The 21,113-nt window shown below is 44.8% G+C and overlaps 8 protein-coding genes across 8 annotated transcripts; 5 read left to right on the forward strand and 3 right to left on the reverse strand.

Moving 5' to 3' along the window:
- Positions 1-507: 507 nt before the first annotated feature.
- AGABI2DRAFT_145418 (hypothetical protein) lies at positions 508-2,963 on the forward strand (the record flags this gene model as incomplete). The annotated part of the gene is made up of 15 exons (XM_006455127.1): positions 508-656; positions 725-915; positions 975-1,039; positions 1,117-1,129; positions 1,184-1,211; positions 1,263-1,337; positions 1,392-1,399; positions 1,450-1,515; positions 1,570-1,639; positions 1,691-1,958; positions 2,016-2,121; positions 2,185-2,236; positions 2,295-2,545; positions 2,607-2,644; positions 2,712-2,963. The coding sequence occupies 15 exons, from the start codon at positions 508-510 to the stop codon at positions 2,961-2,963; spliced, it is 1,632 nt and encodes a 543-aa protein (XP_006455190.1).
- Positions 2,964-4,562: 1,599 nt separating this feature from the next.
- Positions 4,563-6,220, reverse strand: AGABI2DRAFT_194845 (hypothetical protein). The gene is made up of 7 exons (XM_006455128.1): positions 6,120-6,220; positions 5,984-6,066; positions 5,738-5,876; positions 5,582-5,681; positions 5,445-5,515; positions 4,959-5,393; positions 4,563-4,910 (listed from the first exon to the last, which is right to left on the reverse strand). Exons 1-7 carry the CDS (start codon positions 6,168-6,170, stop codon positions 4,854-4,856), a joined length of 936 nt encoding a protein of 311 aa, XP_006455191.1. The 5' UTR covers positions 6,171-6,220; the 3' UTR covers positions 4,563-4,853.
- Positions 6,221-6,327: 107 nt separating this feature from the next.
- Positions 6,328-7,826, reverse strand: AGABI2DRAFT_194846 (hypothetical protein). The gene is made up of 7 exons (XM_006455129.1): positions 7,767-7,826; positions 7,673-7,711; positions 7,606-7,616; positions 7,372-7,554; positions 6,857-7,319; positions 6,661-6,803; positions 6,328-6,601 (listed from the first exon to the last, which is right to left on the reverse strand). Exons 1-7 carry the CDS (start codon positions 7,809-7,811, stop codon positions 6,433-6,435), a joined length of 1,053 nt encoding a protein of 350 aa, XP_006455192.1. The 5' UTR covers positions 7,812-7,826; the 3' UTR covers positions 6,328-6,432.
- Positions 7,827-7,911: 85 nt separating this feature from the next.
- Positions 7,912-10,782, forward strand: AGABI2DRAFT_209568 (hypothetical protein; the record flags this gene model as incomplete). The annotated part of the gene is made up of 13 exons (XM_006455130.1): positions 7,912-7,963; positions 8,010-8,140; positions 8,188-8,351; positions 8,404-8,778; positions 8,828-9,013; positions 9,068-9,347; positions 9,407-9,738; positions 9,792-9,873; positions 9,931-10,002; positions 10,063-10,326; positions 10,382-10,485; positions 10,552-10,684; positions 10,739-10,782. The coding sequence occupies 13 exons, from the start codon at positions 7,912-7,914 to the stop codon at positions 10,754-10,756; spliced, it is 2,193 nt and encodes a 730-aa protein (XP_006455193.1). The 3' UTR covers positions 10,757-10,782.
- A 411-nt stretch (positions 10,783-11,193) lies between these two features.
- On the forward strand, positions 11,194-12,891 carry AGABI2DRAFT_121133 (hypothetical protein; the record flags this gene model as incomplete). Its single annotated transcript, XM_006455131.1, has 3 exons — positions 11,194-11,445; positions 11,494-12,123; positions 12,178-12,891. The coding sequence occupies 3 exons, from the start codon at positions 11,194-11,196 to the stop codon at positions 12,889-12,891; spliced, it is 1,596 nt and encodes a 531-aa protein (XP_006455194.1).
- Positions 12,892-13,240: 349 nt separating this feature from the next.
- NDE1 (NDE1 mitochondrial external NADH dehydrogenase) lies at positions 13,241-15,651 on the forward strand. Its single transcript, XM_006455132.1, has 17 exons — positions 13,241-13,476; positions 13,538-13,635; positions 13,689-13,712; positions 13,764-13,794; positions 13,849-13,874; positions 13,932-14,070; positions 14,121-14,207; positions 14,262-14,333; positions 14,387-14,543; positions 14,593-14,665; positions 14,717-14,747; positions 14,797-14,890; positions 14,952-15,073; positions 15,122-15,239; positions 15,293-15,427; positions 15,482-15,513; positions 15,566-15,651. Exons 1-17 carry the CDS (start codon positions 13,281-13,283, stop codon positions 15,595-15,597), a joined length of 1,467 nt encoding a protein of 488 aa, XP_006455195.1. The 5' UTR covers positions 13,241-13,280; the 3' UTR covers positions 15,598-15,651.
- A 770-nt stretch (positions 15,652-16,421) lies between these two features.
- AGABI2DRAFT_209572 (hypothetical protein) lies at positions 16,422-18,053 on the forward strand (the record flags this gene model as incomplete). The annotated part of the gene is made up of 3 exons (XM_006455133.1): positions 16,422-16,442; positions 16,494-16,600; positions 16,654-18,053. The coding sequence occupies exon 3, from the start codon at positions 16,656-16,658 to the stop codon at positions 18,051-18,053; it is 1,398 nt and encodes a 465-aa protein (XP_006455196.1). The 5' UTR covers positions 16,422-16,442; positions 16,494-16,600; positions 16,654-16,655.
- Positions 18,054-19,479: 1,426 nt separating this feature from the next.
- On the reverse strand, positions 19,480-20,643 carry AGABI2DRAFT_121136 (hypothetical protein; the record flags this gene model as incomplete). Its single annotated transcript, XM_006455134.1, has 4 exons — positions 19,480-19,517; positions 19,593-19,763; positions 19,821-19,923; positions 20,008-20,643. 4 exons carry the CDS (start codon positions 20,641-20,643, stop codon positions 19,480-19,482), a joined length of 948 nt encoding a protein of 315 aa, XP_006455197.1.
- Between the last annotated feature and the right edge of the window lie 470 nt (positions 20,644-21,113).

Raw genomic sequence — 21,113 nt, forward strand, 5'->3', positions numbered from 1 at the left:
CCACAGTTTCGAACTTAAAGGCATCTTCCGAGTAGAAGCTCAGGTTCTCTTCTGCACTCTCAGACGTCATTCCCGGTATGAAATCCTTTCCATGGGTAATCTTGTCCATAACAATTTAGTTTATGGCCCCTCTACCGGTGCAGTGTTGCCCTACACAATCCGGATTGTTCTCGTCCAAAAGCCGTACGCGACTTTTGCTGCTAATAGTCCAATAATCGGGTTCCTTTTCTTGGGCATGATTAGATTCATCAAATCGCGCTCAGTTGGCACTTGTCACCGTGTGGCTAGTTGAAGAGCCGTCTTGTCACCATCCTCAACTTTGATTGATATCCTCTTGAGGGTATCAAGAAGCCAGGTCATGTATCTCCTAAGATAAACTAGAACCGTCAAAAGCACATTCCGATCACAAATGGATACACATATATAAGGACGAACCTTAGCAGAGCTCAAGAATCGAATCTTATACTTCTTTCGCAGTTCTGGGTTTCAACTCTCAGGCCTTTGAAGATGTTGTTCCGCCTCTCGGTGCTTGCGTTTACTGCGATACTCGTCGATGCTGCCACTCCTCCTACTGTCAAGCTCGATACGGCGACACTGACTGGCAACTCTGCGGGTGATGTCCATCAATTTTTAGGCATACCGTTCGCTCAGCCACCGTGAGCATTTAATTATGACCTGATACACTCCTCGTGCTTAAACCTTCTTATATATTGTCATAATACAGGGTCGGTGATTTGCGCTTTCGTCGGCCTCATCCCATTAGAGCGTATAATCAATCTTTCTCGGCGACTCAGTACGGTCGAGCATGCCCTCAACAGAAATTCACGGTTCCTATTCTTCAAGGTATACCTCAGGTTATAGCTACTGGAGTGGTCAACACCCTTTACACTACCGTCTTCCCTGACGGCGAAGACTGTAAGTTATCTCAGATATCTTATAGTCGAAAGTCAATCATTGACTTCTAAGTTCTGCAGGCCTTACAATTAACGTCATTAAACCCGCTTCGACTATACCTACATCCAAATTGCCCGTTCTGGTGGTACGTCCCAACGTCCTCTTATATAGAGTTTGAACCTTTAGCTACTGAACTGAATCATGATTTCCCAATATCATTAGTGGATTTTCGGAGGTTTGTGATTTGCCACTTTCTGATTTGAAAACTTATTCTCAACTTGTATTTAAGACGGATTCGAATTTGGCAGCCCCAAATTGTAGGAACCTGATGAATTAAATCATGATTGTTGTTGATACACAATATTCAGGTACGATGGAACTGCCATTGTCGCAAAGTCTATAGCCATTGATTCACCTGTTATCTTCGTAAGCATGAATTATCGGTGAGCCTCTTTCCAGATAGCGCTTGGCACCTAACGATCATATGAAAATACCAGACTCTCGGGTGAGTTAGTTGCGCCACTAAAACTAGGACTCCATGACTGAGGTTTCCAGCCTTCGGTTTCCTCGCCGGTAAAGAAGTCAAAGCAGCGGGTGTAGGTAATCTCGGCCTTCACGATCGTAAGTTTTTTTTGATTCAAGCTGTTTATCATGGGCTTGACTGTTTCTCAATAGAAAGAGAAGCTCTGCGATGGGTACAGAAATATATTGCGGCTTTCGGGGGAGATCGTACAAAGGTGACGATGTGAGTGTCATATGTGATATTGAATGGACACATGATTCAATCCTTTTGAAGCTGGGGAGAATCTGCTGGAGCTATATCAGTCTCTCTCCATATGTTGGCCAACGGAGGTGATACCGAGGGACTGTTTCGCGCTGCAGTAATGCAATCTGGAGCTCCCATCCCAGTCGGTGATATCGAGCAGGGTCAAACCTACTACAATGCGATCGTTGATAGTACCGGATGTTCAAGGGCAAATGATACCTTGCGATGCTTACGCACAGTGCCGTATGACAGATTGAAGGCAGCTATGGATGCAACCCCTAATATGTCTTCATTCGAGGTAACTTCATGATCATTATCGAGGTTCCAAGGCTCTAACCGATCAGGATTTTTACAGACATTGCATTTGGCTTGGCCTCCGAGAGCGGATGGTGTATTCCTGAGCGATCATCCGCAGCGTCTCGTGCAAAAAGGATGGATTGCTCGTGTGCCCTTCATCACTGGTGAGTTGAACCTTCAAGCCCGCGCATTCCGGGCCAGTAAACGCTGACTTAAAACGTGAATAGGCACTTGCGATGATGAAGGAACCATATTTTCCTTTTCAACTGTGAACGTGACGTACGAATATTTCTTTTATCTATACGACTTGAAGAATAATCTGCTCCTTGAATTCTAGCGAAGAGCCCCAACTGATCAATTACTTGTCAAATTCCTTCTTTCCTGGAGCTTCACTGCCACAGATCCTCAAACTTCTCAAATTGTATCCTGAAAACGTCTCGGAAGGATCGCCGTTCAACACTGGAATTTTGAACGCCTTGACACCTCAGTTTAAACGCATTGCCGCCATTTTCGGTGACGCGGCGTTTGAAGCTCCCCGTCGTTTCTTCCTTAATTATACCTCTGGAAAACAGGATATCTGGGTCTTCTGTAAGTCTAGCATACTTGATTCAATGAGGAGACCAATGGGCACTGCTGATATCTTAAACAGTGAGCAAACGATTCAAATTGCTTCCCTTTGTCGGCTCTGTAAGAAGTCTCGAAAAAAGGCGAGAGATCACTCACATGCTCACTCCGATTTTTTTCTTCTGGAAAGGTGCACGGTTCTGACATGATCAATTCGTTCTTTTTGGGACAAGAATTGCAAGATTATATTATTCGGTTCGCCGTTACGTTGGATCCGAATAGTAAGGGGCAATTGGATTTCAAGTGGCCGAAGTATACGACGCAGGACCCGAAGCAGCTTGTTTTTGAAGACGGTCTCGCTCCTCAGGTCATTGGTGAAGATACTTATCGTAAAGAACAGATGGATTACCTGATGCAACTTACCTTGAATGTACCTATGTGAACGTACTTGTCCTTTTCAATTCGTAATGAAGATATCGTAATGTCACGTCGGCACTGACATACAAAAAAACAAAGTGTGATAAGATACATAGACAAAGGGAGACTTGTGCTTTCAAGAAGGGTTCGAACATACTTTTCTGCTTTAATACTCTCCCTTGAAGCCAGGCATCTTCGCGCCTGCCGTTGAGTTGACTCGTAGTATTACCGACCGCAGTCCTCGAGGGCACGATGTCCGGGCCAATGAGCGACCACGAAAGGCCAGAAGTCTCTCACTGTGTACGCAGCGGACAAAAAGTCGAGTCATATCTTCTCGTTTCGTCTTCGTCCTAGACTCGAAAGCAACATCGTGGGTCCACCGTAGAGTCGAACTTGAATACGAGAACGTGTAGCTCCTGCAAGTTATGACGTATTCATGTGATATGCATTTCAACCACCGGCTTTTTATCGGACAAATTCTTGATTTTTGATCTATCGACCATGTCCATCCGTGCGCTATCATTCGGCCTCAATAGTCACCCGTCACTGCGCCCACACATTTTCTGGAAGAAACGTACATGGTCTTCTATAACCCCTACTCAAACCGGAATAACCATTCACTCTCTAAACAACACAACATTTCCATACATCTGGCTTCGCGACTCCTGTCAATCACCATCGAGCGTACACCCATCGACAAAACAGAAGTTACATAAAACCTCAGATATCTCTAAGGATATCAGGCCCGTATCATTGGACCAGAGAGGACTTCGAGTTAATGAAAGTGGGGAGCTGGAGATTAATTGGATTGACGGACATAAATCAATCTACTCCCGTTCTTTTCTGGAGGTGCATTCTGATGAAGAAAAACAGCATCGATTTCATCATGATCTAACACGAAACACTTGGGATAACAAGTCCATCCAACAAAGCGATTTATTCATTCCATATGGATCGATTCGCACTCCGAGTGGTTTACTGCAGGCAATTGATCAACTCGTGAAATATGGGATATTATTCGTTACCGGAGTGCCAAACCAGGATACTGGAGACGAAACGTGTGAGTTGAGGAAGCTGGGAGAGTCTTTTGGAGAATTGAGGTCAACGTTCTATGGAATGGTGTGGGATGTTGTGAATAGGAAGGAAAGCAAAAATATCGCATACACGAATCTAGATCTGGGACTCCATATGGATCTACTGTAAGCGCCTAGATGACCCTGAATATTTCCCTCCTGACAAGCTTCTGATTTCGTCATTATACAGATACTTCCAACATCCACCACGATACCAAATACTTCACTGTTTGAGAAATCGTGTAGAGGGCGGCACATCCGTTTTTGTAGATGGTATAGCTGCAGCAGAAACTCTACGTCAAACTCATTCCGAATATTTTGATACCCTCACGCGTTCACCAGTCGCTTTTCATTATATCAACGATGGCCATCATTTACACTACGAACATCCCACCATAGAACTCACTTCACCCCTATCCTCCTCCGGTTCCTCTTCATCCACAAGCTCCGAACGGAAAATCAGTCATATAAATTATTCGCCGCCTTTTCAAGCTCCTCTCCCACTACAGACTCCAAGCACGTTTTACTCAGCTTTCAAAGAATTCTCGAGGATTCTGAACGATACAAAGAGGACTTTTACGCATACATTAAAGGAAGGTGACGCGGTACTCTTCGATAATCGACGGGTTTTGCACGCCCGAACAGCCTTTTATGATAGAGAAAATCGTGACGGGACTAATGAATTGAAAGAGGGAGAACCGAATAGATGGTTGAAGGGATGTTATTTAGAAGAGGATGCAATTATGGATCGTAGGAGGGTGTTAAAGAAACAGCAAGAACTCATTGATGTATAATTACATCGAACTACAGACGAATTTCAGTTGTACACTGATAGTGCGAAATTAGAGTTTAGCATGAGAAGGTTTCTTAACATACGCGATCCCACCCCCGATACAGACCTGAAAGAACGTCAACTTTCGGACAATAACCGTATCTCCAAGACTTACCTTCCCACTAGTCATATTCTTGGTGATAAAAGTCACCTCAGTGGTCCCCTCCGGTCCAGGCCCAACCTCCCAAGCTTGAGTCTCAAGCTTATCACCAGGTTTAACAGGACTAGTAAACCTCACACCAAAGAATTTCAAACTCTTCGGGTCATTATTTCCAACAGATTTAATAATCGCTCTCGCAGCGAACCCAAAGGTTGACAAGCCATGAAGAATGACACCTCCAAACCCAAGACGTTCTCCAATTGAAGGATCAATATGTAGAGGGTTGTAGTCTCCGCTAAGACGGAAGACGAGGGCTTGTTCGGGAGATGTAGCGTCAGGTACTGTGTGGTCTGGAGAACGCTTGGGAATGGGTTTCGCGTTGGGTGGACCGGCGATGGATTTGTTGAATTTTTCACCCGTGGCCTTGGCCCCAATGTTGAACGACGAGCTCTATCCAAGGTGTTATTGAAAGTCGAGAATGGGTTAATTTGGATAACATACGTAGAGCTTCGCGTAGATTTCACCAGTGGGACTGACCAGTGTATTCTCCACAACGACAACAATCCCAGACTCTGGTACGAGAAGAAATCAATGTCAGTTAAATTCCACGTTCACGCCAAACATGCAGAAAGACATACTATTCTCGCTGACGCCTGTGTACTTTGATTTCCACGACCATCCAGGTCCTGAAACCAAAGGTATATCCTTAATAATCTCAATAGATTGCGAACCATGAACCTGAAAAAGCCTCTTCGTAAGTACTAACGTCATTCACCTGACTAACCAGCACGTACCAGACGATTAGGATCCATTGGAGGCATACCAGGAACAGGTCTACCCTTGACCCGCTCAGAAAACAAGTTAATTTCTTGACTGTCACCCTTCAAAGGCAAGACAACAGGATATGTGGGCATGGGAGTAAAGTTTTTGTCTTTTGTGCATGTGCTGGCTTAGTATCTGTGGTCTTATGAAAGACCTAAAGCTCTCACCGAGTTCTTGAAGAAGAATTAGATGATTCTACATAGCATGAAGAGCAGTACACACCATAGGCTAAGTGAAGTTCATCTTTCTTCGCACCAACACCGGCGGCATAAAGTAGTAGGTCGCGGGTTGTCCAAGCAACCTAGAAATTGATTGTCAACTTGGGTGACACATAGTGCGAATTACAGGGCATACAGGCTTGTCCGGGAGAGTGAAACCAACGACTTTAGAAAGATCTGCAGACATTGCGTTTAACTGAGTGGGGGATTTGGTATGAGGATAGAATTATAATCACAAGCAACGCTGTTCATACATAGTTGATCCGGTAATACCGGTTTTGAATGATCCGGTGATGGGAGGACACCAAACATATTTTCCTCACTGACCGGCGCTACTTAGTTCTTTGAGACTTTAAGTGAATTATAGATGTATCAACAGCCCTGTAGTGAAATGTGCAAATCTAAACGGGAAAAATGCGTATTTAGGGTATTATTATAACCATCATCTCCTATTCCGGTTTCCGTTCTTTGACTTCGCCTGATTCTACTTCCTCCATCGGAACACGTTCATATGCGCCTTGCGGAGGTTGACTTGGAGGTGGGAGAGTTTCTTTGTGTTTGATCCAGGTATACCAGATTGAGCCAAGGAGAATGATGGCAATCGATGATGCGCGTCCGCTACAGCAGGTCAAGTTTGTGAACAAAGGGACACTGATAGAAGGCAGGGAGGGACATACATTGTGATGATATCGAGGAATAACCACATTCCCAAAAGCGAAGCAGCAACACCACGCACGGCAGATGAAACCATGTGTGTGATGGGCGACGTTACTTTGATTGACAGAAGACTAGCAATACTCATGAGGAATCCGAAAACACCCTATGAGGGACATGTTAAGCAGCACAATGCAGAAGTGTAGCCGATGAACTCACAGTGATCATAGAGCCCCAAACGAAAGTCATCAAAGGGCTCATAACATTCTCCGGTTGTGAGAGCTCGTCGAGATTGAAGAGGAGCTTAAATACGGAGGGTATTTCACCGACCAATACGATGACAGGCATCAATACAATGGCGCTCAGAAGGTTACTGTACCATGACAGGGAGAGAGCGCTGCCATTTACAATGCTGAGACTCTTCTTGATTACTACGGAGTGAACTGAGGCAATGGCTGAGCTGGCAACGCCAAAGCCGACGCCGATCAAAGATATGGGTGTGCCATCGAGGAAGACTCCGACGACGAAGCCTACGGTTACCAGTGAACAGGCTAAGAGGATGAGGAAAGAGGGACGGGAGTGTAGCAAGATATAGGATGTTACGACAGTGAAGGGTAGTAAGAGGCCACGCGCAACCTGGTAGAAGGAGGCGTCGACATATTTCAAGGTATAGTTGCTGAAGCTGCAGCACGCCTGTTAGCAATGGCGAACAAAGGATATACAGAAAGATAAACCTTAAGCTTGCGACATTGAGTAGAACGAGGGGAGTGAGACTTTTGCACACCGCAAGGTCAAGAGTCAATTTATCTGGAAGGAGGCGGAATAGGTTGGAGAGGAGGAAAAGGAGCACAGCGACCATCAGCTGCGTCCAAAGGAAAAAGAGTGGCGCTTCCGTGGCATTGAGCACCCATTTGTTCCTACGGACATCGTTAGTGCAGAGAAAGGAGCTAATCGTTCAGAGTGCCTACACCATGACCATCTGAAAGCGAGAAGGTAATTAGCTACTGGTAGATATGATGTGCCAAGAATACGAACCGCCAGTGCAGCCACGAGATAGAACACGACGACGCCAGTCTGTCCCATATATGATTTAGCGCATGAACTGCAGGTTAAAGTAGACAAAACATACGACCATGAACCGCGACGGCGGGTTTGACGGGTTTTGTTGTGCCATGGAGAAGAATAAGAGAAGAGAGAGGTAGAGCGTGGGAATATACCGTTCTCTTCTCGTAACTAAATATAGAACGACTGCTCCGTCGCGTCCTCAAGGCCTCATGTCCGACAACGAATCTTCCTCCCAGCCAGCACCAGCCATCCAACACGCCTGTAGGTCTCTTCATAAGCGTCATCGCCGTCTAACACACGCTTTCAGCCCCGGATGACACCATCCGTATCCTTCTCGCCACGGACAACCACATCGGCTACAATGAACGCGACCCCATTCGCGGACAAGACTCCATCAACACCTTTGAAGAGATCCTACAACTTGCCGTAAAAAATGACGTCCGTATATTCGCGTCCAAACCCAAGACAGTTCTGACTGTCTCCAGGTCGACTTCATCCTTCTCGCTGGGGACTTGTTTCACGAGAACAAACCATCACGAGATTGTCTCTATAGAGTTGCGGCGCTATTGAGGGAATACACCATGGGAGACAAACCAGTGCAATTGGAGTTGTTAAGTGATCCAAATGAAGGCAAGGCCGAAAGTTTCTCGTGCGTGGATAGGCCCGTTGCCTACTCGCTACTGACATGTCTCGGTGCACAGATTCCCTGCCATAAATTACGAAGATCCAAACTTTAATGTTGGAATCCCTGTATTCTCAATCCACGGAAATCATGACGACCCACAGGGTACAGGAGCCGATGGCGCCCTTTGTGCTCTCGACATCTTGTCTGTTTCAGGGCTCCTCAACTACATGGGCAAGATAGATTTGCCCATGTCTGATGCCACTGCGCAGACCACAGGTATTGCTGTGCGCCCAGTCCTGTTGCGCAAGGGCAATACTCGTCTCGGCATGTACGGAATCGGCAATGTCAGGGATCAAAGGATGCATTTTGAACTACGAAGCAATCGTGTGAGGATGTATATGCCGAAGAATAAGGATGATTGGTTCAATTTACTACTATTACATCAAAACAGGTGAGCTTTGATGAGTTTTAAAATATTAACGATTCTAATCATATTACAGAGTGAAGCACGGTCCGCAGGAATTTGTTCCTGAAGGGATGTTTGATAATAGTATTGACCTTGTTGTATGGGGACATGAACACGATTGTCGTATCGTACCTGAGTCTGTCGCCGGAAAAAATTATTACATCACGCAACCTGGCTCCTCTGTCGCAACGTCTTTAGCTGATGGTGAAGCCATAGAAAAGTAAGTTCTTGCTCTTACAACCTGCAAAACGCATATTCACATCAGGAAAAAAAGAAAAGTAGCTCTTCTCGAAATTCATCACAAGCAATTTCAAATTACACCTATTCCGCTACATACCGTCCGACCTTTCGTAATTGAAGAAATTCAGTTATTATCTGCTTCGGAAGAAGAAGGGTTTGATATCACAGACAACGTTGAAATAGCAAAATTCCTCAAGTCGCGCGTCAATGCATTGATAGAACGAGCTCATGAGCAATTTGAAGAACGCAATGAACGTGCAAAAGCTCAAGGCGAAGAAGAAAACAAACCCATGTTACCCCTCATCCGACTCAAAGTACGTATCCATTTTCCCTCCTTATCATCAGAAACGTATTTTTGTATCTATAATTCAAGGTCAATGCCACTGGTGTAACAGCAACATTCAATCCCATCCGTTTTGGTCAAGAATTTCAAGGCCGCATAGCCAACCCAAGAGATGTGTTAACATTCCACCGTTCCAAAAAATCAACAGCCGGAAGTCGAGCTGGAAAAGTGGCGATAGATGAACCGGAATTAAGTATAGACGATCCTGAATTAAGCGTACAAGAAAAACTGTCAAAAGTGAGGGTACAGACACTTGTGAGAGAGTATTTGGCTGCGCAAGAATTGCAGTTGTTGGGTGAGACTGGAATGTCGGATGCTATACAGATGTATGTGGAGAAGGATGATTTACACGCTATCGCGACGTATGTCCCTTTTACTATCCTCCTGTGTTAGTTCATGCAGAGTATTTTTGCAGACACGTTGAGGAGGCTTTAGATGCACTGAGGGAAAGTGTGGCTAATAAGGAAGATATGGACGAGGATGATCTTGAAGACTTGGTACGCCCTCTCCACGTTTTCGTCTTTCGAGGCCTTGTATTTGATACACACATATAGTTGGCGAAGGCGAAAGAAGAACACGAACGACAGTATATAGAACGTGCTAAAGTCAAAAAAGCAAGGGGCAAGGTCAACTAACTCTTTCTCACTCTCTGTGCAACCTATCTAATAACAAGAAATCACGTCTAGGCCAAGGCTCGGGCAGAACCGCCTCCAGAGTCTGATGATTCCATGCTTGTGGACCATGGTGCGGGTGGAGACGGTTCTGATTTCAATGAAGATTCGGATGCGGCTCCGCCACCTAAGAAACGTGGGGCTGCAGCTTCTCGCACCACCAAAGCGACTACCACTACTGGTGCTGGACGTAGTAAGAAAGCCACAACAACAACGAGAAAAGCGCCTGCGAAGAAACCTGCAGCTGGGAGAGGGAGAGGAAAGAAAGCTGTTGTTGAGGTAAGCTAAAAGTTGACTTAAACATATGCTCTGAATTTTGATGCATGTTATACAGAGTGATGACGACGTGATTGAAATATCAAATGAAGATGAAGATGATTATGAAGAACCTGAAGAGGTGGCACCGAAGAAAGGAAAAAGTAGAGCTGCTGTGCTAAGGTTCGTTAACTCTCCTCATCAGTCAATTGGCAAAAGAAAATTCGTGTGAGTGATTTTTTGGTATAGTCAACCAGCTACGAAAAGGACACCTGCGAGAAAGAAGGCTGTGGCGGAGAGCAGCTCGAGGCAGAGTCAATTAAATTTCCAGCCTACTGCTAGGAGTTCGAGAACGGCTGCTACGAGGGCTAGAGGAAGGATGGTAAGCACTTTTTCTTTCCCTTACAAGAAATTATCAGTAAGTGAACGTTGATAGGTTGAAGATAGTGATTGAGTAACTATCGTTACAGTCGGTTTTAGTGTCGACAGATGCCGAGCTATCGTCTGATTTCTTGGAAAGATGTGTAGTTTGTTCTTTGGTATTGAATTTCTCTCCTCGCGCATTTCTCTGCTCGTGCTATCAATTTGATCACTTGCATGTTTACCATACATTTATGGGCATCATCTGTGTATATCTTTGTCGACTTCCCATAGTCAACGTTCTCTTCACGTTCTTACGCTCAGCCCCGACTTCAATAAAGGAAGAATGTGATCGATTTACAGTGATCGACCGGTCATGTAGCGAATGATCCGATCAAATTCTGTTCAACTTGGGTTTCAACCTGGTTTCAACTGGTCAACACCCGCCATTGGACGCTGAAGTGTCAAGGAATTCTGCTGCTCTTCTGCTGTTCATCCAGGTCGCTTCCACGTGGCCTCTCTTGTGTTTCCATGATTGACGGGACTCCATCTCTCAATGCTGGCCGGTGCGGTAAATCTGGTCACGTTCGCTACTTGGTCATAGATGCAACAGAAGAGCGACTCGAGCCGCTACTGGATGTTCTGGATCGCCTGGTTGGTTCAGCAGTGCTCGCGTATCCTCAGGAATCATCTGAGACACTGGCAATCCGTCGTTATGGGCATATTTTTACTCAAGAAATATACGATATATTTTGCAAGGACGAGAAAGTCTATGCTATGCACGTATGTTTTTCTCTTACCTACCAATACAACATAACTCATAGCATATAGCAGGATTACTCTCCAAGGAAACTTGACGACACTTCGCTTATGGACTGGTTTTGCCTACAACACTATCCATCTCACTCAGGAACATCTACACGTCATTTGGATCCTGATGGGACTTTCCAGCGATATACGGAACGGATTTATGAAGATATACTGCTCTCCCTTAGGCTTCTTGCAGCAGAATTAACTCTGGGGTTGATATTCCTTCACTGCCGCGGCATCGTACATCTCGACATCCAACTGGGCAATATCTCGGTAACTCCTGCCGGTCATGTTCAGATATGCGATTTCACTATGGCGATGGCGTTACCGAATCTCTTACAGAGGCGACATGATCCCGATCTTTCAGAGCTGGGCAGTATGAACAGCCGCTCGAATGACACAAGTGACTCGTTCTCGGACTGTGATTGCGGAAGTGGCCAATTTGGAATGATCACGTTGGATTCAAAAGTAATTGTAACAAGCAAGTATGCGGCTCCGGAATTGCTGGAGCCTGACGACCAAGGAAAGATTGTTTTTGACACCAAGGCCGACTGGTGGAGTCTCGGATCGGTACTCTTGGAGCTAGCATATAATACTGAAGACCACCAAGTAATCCCTGATGAAGGCGATTTCGCTGATTTCCTTTGTCAGGTAAAATTATCCTGAGGTTGTTCCTCTTAATAACTTAATCGAAATTCCCATTAGACTCTATCAAAGGATCCTCAAAAGCGGTTAACTGGTTTTGCTGCTCAATCTCACCCGTTTTTTAGTTTCAATGCGGATACCTGGGATGAAATTCTTGACTTGCGTCATCCTCCCTGCCCCGGTTTTCCAGAAGGATCGCTGTCCGGTTTACCTTGCGTTCGAGACGCATCGGAGTCTATTCATGCATGCTTCACGGATACAAGCTCCCTGATACAAGGCGGCCAAGGCCATGGATATGCTTCTGATATCGACGTTGGTGAGGAGAACCAGGAAAGCGAGGTGCAGCCGTTTCCTTCGACAGCTTCGTTATATCAGCAAGGTGTTGCTAGGCTGGACGGAAACCATTTCAAATTTGGAAATCAGTCTCTCGGTGACTTTGGACCTGCGTTAGAGGATTCTGTTTTATCGTCGGCGTATGACCTCGAATCCGACGAAGATGATTCGATCATAATCATCCGGTCGCCATGCTACGACTTGACGTGTTCCCGAATTTCTTGTGTAACTTGCCATGGAGACTGGAAGGAGCTACTAAAGGACGAAGAAGCTACACTGCCGCAACTCGAAGACGGTAAAACTATGGTCTTAGATGAAAGGGATGACCTACGAGGGTATAAACGCTTCAATAGGAAGCGACTTGCCCGTGCTATTGCGAAATCCTCTGAACGAGTAATGGCCCGCATTTCCAGATATATCTCCACGCCTTTTAGATGTTGATTATCATTTCTGTATCGTATCTTGAATACTCTAGTTATATGTATCTTTAGCAAATGTGTGTCTATAGAATTGTATAATGAATCCAAATATCTCCGCTGATGAAGAGTGTGGTATAAAAACTGAAAATTACCAGCATGCAGAATATCTTGACGGACAAAACTCCAATCATCGAGTGAAGACCTTCACTGCATGCGGCGTCTGCGTTATTACAAGCTTCTCGTTATTGAATATTTTGATGGCAGACCTGAGTCGTGGAAATGAACTTTGGACATTCACGTCATACTGCACGTAGTGTGACTAATAGTGGTTTTGTATGACATAGATGAATCGATGACCTCCGACATCCCCCGCAACTCCCGCATTCACCATGACTTAAGGACTCTCTTTCTATGTCCACATTCCAATCCATGCAGGGGCTTCTTAATCACTCCTCTAGTCTCAATGCCTCTTCTTTCCGCGCCGCTCGTTTCTGCATCGCGCGAAAGTTCAGCTCAACGGCAGCGAGAGAGAAACAACGAGTCGTGATTTTAGGGTCTGGATGGGGCGGCTACGGTCTACTACGAGGGATTGACAAGAAGCGTTACGGTATGTTCTTTTTGATGTTATTCTTTTTCCCAAAGGTTACTCGGCTAATTGATGCACATAGATGTCGTTGTTATCTCGCCTACGACGTATTTCAACTTTACACCTCTCCTAGCTAGCACTGCTGTTGGAACACTCGAATTTCGGACTGCCATTGAACCAGTCAGTGTTTTCGGTTTGTAGGTTAGCTACGTGGTTGTCTCACACACTCTCAGGTTCGAAGATATGTCCCTGCCGCGGTGCGTAATCGGCATTTAGACATGTTTTTTTTGGCTGAGGTGGCAGGATAGGTATACTATCAAGCTTGGTGCGATAATATTGGTATGCCCTGCCTTTCCTTCTACTTTTCCCGACCAAATTTGGACCTTTGAACAGATTTTAGTCGCAAGACCTTGACATGCGTGAGTACCCATGCTGCTGAAGTACCTTGATTCATACCGACTTTTCGGTTTTCATAGATGCCTGCCACACGGCCAATAACAAGAGAATCATCGGACCCAACCAAAGTTGACGATCCTAATTACCGAGCCTCGGCCAACATTCCATTTACTGCGCGTTACGATAAGCTTATAATCGCTGTTGGTGCTTATTCTCAAAGTATGCACTGTCTGTTGCTTTCTCTGGCAAAAAGTGCTTATGTCTTCCAGCCTTCAATATTCCTGGAGTGAAGGAACATGCCTACTTCCTAAAAGATGTCAAAGATGCACGCCGAATCCGCAGTAGAATTCTTGAATGTATGTTTCACTCTAATCCTGGGCTCATATGTTTGAACTCATTGAATCGGATAGGTTTCGAACAGGCAAACCAGCCAGTTATATCTGACGTCGAGCGTCGTAATCTGCTCAATTTCTGTGTAGTTGGTATGCAGCCGCCTTCACCGAATCTGATAACGAGTTAATTCGGTCTTCTGAAGGTGGAGGCCCAACAGGCGTCGAGTTTGCTGCAGAACTACACGATTTACTGCAGACGGACGTCCGTACTCATTATCCTGACCTCGCGAGATTTACAAATATCACGCTCTATGATGTTGCTGACAGCATTCTGAGTAGTTTTGATCAGTCACTTGTGAAGTACATATATTTCTTTTATATCAGCACAACGCTCACCAGATGAATAAAGATACACCGAGAAAATGTTCTCTCGTGAAGGCGTTCACATTCTCACAAATCATCATGTAGAACGCGTCGAAGCGGTATAGCTCTAAACTTCTCATTGTAAAATTATTATGCTAAACGACTTGAAGGGAAAATTGTTTATACGGGAAAAGGGAGAAGGTATGTATGCCTTTTGCGTCCCCGTTATACGTTATTGAACTGGCGACAGTGCCTTTTGGGCTTCTTGTCTGGTCTACGGGCCTCGCACCAAATCCACTTGTTTCAGCAATGAGCGGAGTCAAGAAGAACCCTAAGACCCAAAGGTTCGTCCATAGATTATCCGATGGCCATTGATTTACCATATATCGATCGGGCGAATTTCAGCGTCATCACCAACGACCAGCTCAATGTTATCATGCAAGAAACGAATGAACCAAATCCGGATGTCTGGGCTATCGGTGACGCAGCGACCTTTGAAGAGGCACCCTTACCAGCAACGGCTCAAGGTACCCGCTTTTTCAAGGATCGTTTATCTTAGTTAACCTATACCTCAGTCGCCTCCCAGAAAGCGCATTACATGATTACCAAACTTAATACTCTCGCGAAGGATAAGGACCATTGTGAACCCTTCGAGTTCCATAACCAGGGCAGTCTGGCGTACATTGGGAACTGGTCAGGCGACTTACATATCCTGACGCTCGAACTCAGACTGATAATCATGTTAGGAATGCTATCTACGATCGTTCTTCGACACTTCCGGAAGGAGAGAAGGACAAATTCATGTCGAAAGAAACAGGACGAGTAGCTTGGTTACTTTGGCGTTCCGCGTACTTTACTATGACGCTCAGTTGGAGGAACAAGTAAGTCCTGGATTGCTAAAGGTACAAGTTGCATACTCAACATGTTTATTCCAGGATCTTGGTGCCAACTTACTGGTTTTTAAATTGTGAGTATCGATTGAGGTTTGATATTCGATCTCTTCTGATTCACCACTTCAGGGATGTTTGGGAGAGACATGACTCGATTCTAGAACGCTTCATAATTATGGATCGTTTCCTACGCTTAATGTTATGCTATTTTATCCTTAATATCGAAGTTTATCGCCGCCTCAATCATCTCCCATTCAATTTTTCTCACATTGCATGCGTATCAATATTTTTCGTTACAACACACCCGAGCAGGCGCCCAAGTCGCTTCTTATCAAATTGTGTTTACTCTCGTACGTCGTCCGGTTCATCTAACCCTATAACTTCACCATCTTTGTCACCATATACTAGAAATTCGGGAGCAACTTAAATCGTAGAATGGCGACAGGTGCAACGTCACCGAGGCTAGATTCGTCCCTGATTTTGTTCCCGTCCAACTTGAACTTGGAGAATCTCAACCCGAGAGAATAACTGTGTACGCTGTACAGCTATCGATTTGAAAGATCGCCCTTACCTTGGGGGCCTTTATATACTAAATACTACGAGTATATGGAGTATTTGGTGTAAGGCGAGAAAACAAAGTGTCCGAGAAAAGAAAGGACTAACTATATATATGCCAGTAGGAGCTGGATCAGATCGTCGATCAATCGATCAAGCATCGTGTATCGATCACATTCTCCTCTCGCGACGATGCCGATGCTCGTAGAGACATTCAAATCTTTCATAACTCGCTTCAAGGTACACAGGCCAACCAGAGATGAAAATGCGACCAACCCTACAATTTCGCACCCCCCATTGACGGCTGGGTCTGGCCAAGTACATGACCTCGCATCCACATCAACATTTTCCTCTGTAGAAACCCGACCCTCGATTGGCACTTCCCCCGGGTCCTCGATCGCAGCCTCCAAGGGTAATCTACCAACTTCAATTTCACAGACCCCGACGCCAGGTGAGTATATATGGTAGCTGGCGGGTCAACACTCTGTAACCATGGATCAAGCATCCGATCCTACTCCGGCTACTGGCTTTTTTCCAAACGCACATGACATGGTCATCAATAATCCAACGATGATCAATATCTCAAACACCTTTGACTCTGGGGGAGGAGCAAGTACGCTCAAAATCTATCCTCATAGTTTCATATCTCATGATTGCATTAGTTATGCAGCTGCTAGAAAGTAAAACGATTCAAGGTGCCGAACATGACTCCTCCGCTCGCTATCCTCCTCCAAAGTGCCACCCAGACACTCGTCAAAGTCTGAGAGGACAGATACTCGGTTGGATCTTCAATCCCCAACGTAGTTGGAGAATGTTCTACGTTCTTGGTACCGCAGGAGTTGGAAAGTCCGCCGTTGCACAGACAGCTGCTGACTATTGCAAGGAAGCCGACCGCCTCGGCGCTTCTTGCTTCATATCAAGACCCAATCACCGAAATGACCCGAATGGTATCATTCCTACTCTTGCATATCAGCTCGCTGTCAAACACGTCGTCTACAAACGGATTATCTCGCAAAAAATTGCCCAAGATCCCACCATCTTGAGGAAGACCCGACGGGTTCAGTTCAAAGCACTCCTCATCGACCCCTTTCACATCATCATGACTCAAGACCCTTCCGCTATCCATAATCCACTTTTGATCATCATCGACGGTCTGGACGAGTGCGAGAGTGAGGAAGCGCAATGCGAGTTCATTGAGCTCATCAGCGACCATGTCCGTTCTTTCCCTGAGTTCCCCTTATTGTGGTTGATCTGTAGTCAGCCGGAATGGCACCTGAAGTACACAATGTCACAGGCGGACTTTCAGGTCACCTGCAGACGAGAAGAGATATTAATTGATGATGAAGAAGGCCAGAGGGATGTCTTGATCTATCTTCGAAGCGAATTTCACAACATCCGGCTAAAATGCTCGGCTTCTCTCCGCCACGACTGGCCACACGAAGATCAACTGCAACGGATTGCCAGGGCTGCATCTGGATTGTTTGCATTTGCCTCTACTATCATGCGTTTCATAGATGATGCTGATGCTGGTGATCCATTGAGTCAATTACGAATCTGCATAAAGATCCTCGAAGGCTCTAATACGTCAGGTGTCGAAAATCCATATCTTACCCTCGACCTTCTCTATCGACATATATTAGCCTCCATTCCTTCTAAGATTCGGCCAACCACGATGCGAATCATAGGGATGTCTCTTCTCTACCCGCATGACGGTCCCTCCCAAACTGCTCGTATGCAAGCGAATTTTCTCCACATAGGAAAGGCTGCTTTCGACCATGCTCTGAAGCGGATACATTCAGTACTTCGCATTGGCTCCCCATCCGATGCTTTCGACGATCCTATCGAGTTTTATCATGCTTCTTTCGGTGATTTCTTATTAGACCCAGTGCGTTCTGGTGAATTTTGCCTTGACGAGGCTGCAGTCCACTATGACGTTGCCTTCACCGCACTTCGTTGGCATACAGATTTGACTTACGAAATACAAGAGGGTATTGATTTTCTCACCATGCTGACGATATATCTATTTACACGCTTACTCTATCATCCCTTTCTGAACAGATGATATCTGGTTCTCACTATCAGAAGACGTGCAAACCTGCCTTGAAAACGTCAAAGCTCAGTCTCTAGTTGTATTGTGGAAGGCGTGCTCTCACGTCAAGGGAATTTACGCTATGAACTTGTATCAAGAGTTGCAAAATTTGGATTTCTTCAGTGTTCTAGGCAGCGACATTCCATGGTTTTGGGAATTTGATGATTTTCTAGACTGGCTCAATCTACAGGTAGGTGCTTAGTTGGGGAATAATATTATTGATTGGCTTCGAATACTTTGTATCAGGAGCGCGACTCGTTGACTCAGAAGCTAATAAACTTGGTAAATATCCTCGACCATTGTGATGAAGTCACATTCACCCGTGTCACTATTTCCTCGGGACGTATGCCCTACTTTATCGAGGAAGCCTTTGATTCATTGGATACGGCCCACCTTAATTTAGGGAATGGGAACAATCGTAGACACGTGCATATCACTTACGATGTAAGTTCTGACCTTAAAGCATCACCAAGTGCTGATCTGCTTGTTCATTCGCTTGGCTCAAATATGGTCGGTATCACCATTTAGATTCCTATTGTACCTCCTTGTAAGTAACTCTTTGGAATTGTATGATACAGTTGATTTACTCTTTCTAGGCATCACACCTGAATCTGTATCCGATCTAGATGTTTGACCCGTCGCGAGCTCTTCCCCTCCTCCATAGTTAGAAGAGGCTTCATTTATTTCACGTCTCAGATCACTCCGCGGCGATCTGGATGAATACCTTGTGGGCTGTCGTGAGATTATTTTCCGCCATATAGTGAAAAATAATGTATCAGAAAACGTGAATCCTTACTTTTTCGAGAAGATTATTGTTGTAACTGTATCTAGGCTTAAATTTTCTTTAAATCTGATATTCGATAGCAGTCGAGTCCATGTCGGTAATTGTCACTTTAGTTTCTTCGACATAAGGATTTGTGGGCTAACCATGTTGTTTGCCTACAGACCCAAAACCGTGACGTTTGAACACAGGGTTATAGATCATTTCTGTCCATAAAATATCCGACTGTTCCCTCCATTATAAGATACAGCGACAATCAGAGAGAGCGGCGCGCAATTGCTTTGTTTCTTGCCTCGATAGTATCACCTTGCCCTTCGGGAGAGCGCCATAAGATTCTATCGATTGCTTGACTTTCAACGTGTGACGAAGAATGAAATTCAATAAATAACACACAGGTAACGTTACCACCCATATCGATATTGTGTGTTTTTCCTGGCCTAAAAGATTGAAATGAAATAATTTTACGATAGTACAAAAATTTGAGTATCAAGGCTAACGAAACCTCAAAAGTTCAAACACGATACATATATACACCAACCAAATGTTTTCAGTCTGCTACAACCGTTCTGCCAGTCGTTTAAATATCCTTCCAATAATCTCGAACTCAATCAGGAATGCTCAAACACCCAACATATCTCTCTCATATCTCCACCGATCTACATTCTAAATTCATGAAAAGAAAAAAAACAATTAGATCGAGAAATGTTTCTGATAAATGTTTCTGAACGTACCATTTGTCTGCCCCAACCCCACATGAGCAAGATATTTAGACGTCACAGTAGGAGGCGCAGACACCACCGAAGAATTCGGTAAAGGAATTAAATGAGAAGACGAAGTTTTCCTCGTTTTCTTGTGCGATCTAATACTAAAAGTACGAGAGAAACTTTTAATAGTTTTAGCTGCTATAAAACCCAAAGTTTTAAATAAATTCGATGCAGTTTTCCAGAGAAAAAACATACGTGGTGAAACGGGTTTAATTGCAGTCTCAGTTCTAGCATTGACTTGATTCAAGAACACAGTCGCCTCTTTATCATCATCAAACAAAAACCCATACTTCCGACTCTAAAAAAAAACAAACGCCCATCAAAATCAATATCCCGAAATTCATAATTTCAAATATAAAAAAAAACAAAAACAAAAACTCACACTTCCTTGAAAAACATGAAAAAACGGTCTATCAAATTCATACTTGAATTTCCTATCCGCATCATCAATCGGCACTTTAAACCTCCAAACCACTTTCCCAACTTCATCATCCACAAGTTGGAACCAATAATCTCCTCTAGGCGCATCATCATCATCATCATCATCACCACCATCAACTGCTGCTGCTGCCGTAATCCGCTCAATATTCATCGCGTCTTCGTAATCGTATAAACCAGAAGGTCGCATATCCCGCCCAAAAACCAACGTGCCCTTCAAATAAGAATACACCCACGGACTAGCACCATTCTTCTTCTTATTATCCTTACTGCGATTGCCTCCAAAACCGAGTGAGCCACTATGATGGTTATTTGATGTAATTTGTTGGGTATGGTGGTATATGCGTGCGCCAGCGATGGCGTAAGGGATATGAGTACCTGGTGTTACACCAGGTATCGAATAATCCGAGGGGTTGGAAATGGCAAGACGAAGATTTTGCGTGCTTTTGTTCCCTATTAAACTCGAAGACATATCCTTCAATAGTCCTTTCTTTGAATAGTTTCCGTATGGAGTCCCATAGCCATCGCCGCTGAGTAGCGAGCTACTCGATCCAGACGACTGAGAGGTAGTAGGATGCATGAGAGATGGTAGTAAAAGGACAAGAGAAAACGGTTGACTTTCAGGAAGTAAGGGTAGGAGTTTGAGTGGGGGGGAAAGGAAAGACGTTGCAAGAGGACTAAGCTCAGAAGTATACGTCTCCTTCAAATGAAGGGAAGAAAAGCATATTAAGAAAAAGTCACGTCTTCTTCTTTTATCCGGCACGCTAACGAAACACCAATCCCACACGGGCTACGCAACGCAAATGAAACTTCCAAATTCATTTATCATCAGTGTGTAAAATGAATCGTGCTTTCCGCGAGGACTTGACACGCGCCAAAAGCTCTGGGCCACCCATTGTACCAAATGGAAGACTCAAAAGTCGTGGACTTGCATGCATACAGGGTACCGCATTGCTTCGTGGCGTCATTACCGTCTTTGGATGCTTCTTCTAATCCGTTGGTGGACTGATGCAAGTGGAGATGGTTGAAACCACGGGGAGACAGGTCACC

This window comes from Agaricus bisporus, assembly GCF_000300575.1.
Source record: "Agaricus bisporus var. bisporus H97 unplaced genomic scaffold AGABI2scaffold_10, whole genome shotgun sequence".
Classification (NCBI taxonomy): domain Eukaryota; kingdom Fungi; phylum Basidiomycota; class Agaricomycetes; order Agaricales; family Agaricaceae; genus Agaricus; species Agaricus bisporus.

Coding starts and splice junctions, on each gene's coding strand:
- AGABI2DRAFT_194845 (XM_006455128.1), bottom strand. CDS start 6,170: ATGTCTGCAGATCTTTCTAAAGTCGTTGGTTTCACTCTCCCGGACAAG. Junction 5,516..5,581: donor CACAGGCGTCAGCGAGAATA/GTATGTCTTTCT, acceptor TTCTCGTACCAG/AGTCTGGGATTGTTGTCGTT. Junction 5,394..5,444: donor AAATCTACGCGAAGCTCTAC/GTATGTTATCCA, acceptor CACCTTGGATAG/AGCTCGTCGTTCAACATTGG.
- AGABI2DRAFT_194846 (XM_006455129.1), bottom strand. CDS start 7,811: ATGGCACAACAAAACCCGTCAAACCCGCCGTCGCGGTTCATGGTC. Junction 7,712..7,766: donor CGCCGTCGCGGTTCATGGTC/GTATGTTTTGTC, acceptor TATATGGGACAG/ACTGGCGTCGTCGTGTTCTA. Junction 7,320..7,371: donor CTCAATGTCGCAAGCTTAAG/GTTTATCTTTCT, acceptor GGCGTGCTGCAG/CTTCAGCAACTATACCTTGA.
- NDE1 (XM_006455132.1), top strand. CDS start 13,281: ATGTCCACATTCCAATCCATGCAGGGGCTTCTTAATCACTCCTCTAGT. Junction 14,544..14,592: donor TTTGATCAGTCACTTGTGAA/GTACATATATTT, acceptor AGATGAATAAAG/ATACACCGAGAAAATGTTCT. Junction 15,240..15,292: donor CTGGCGTACATTGGGAACTG/GTCAGGCGACTT, acceptor TAATCATGTTAG/GAATGCTATCTACGATCGTT.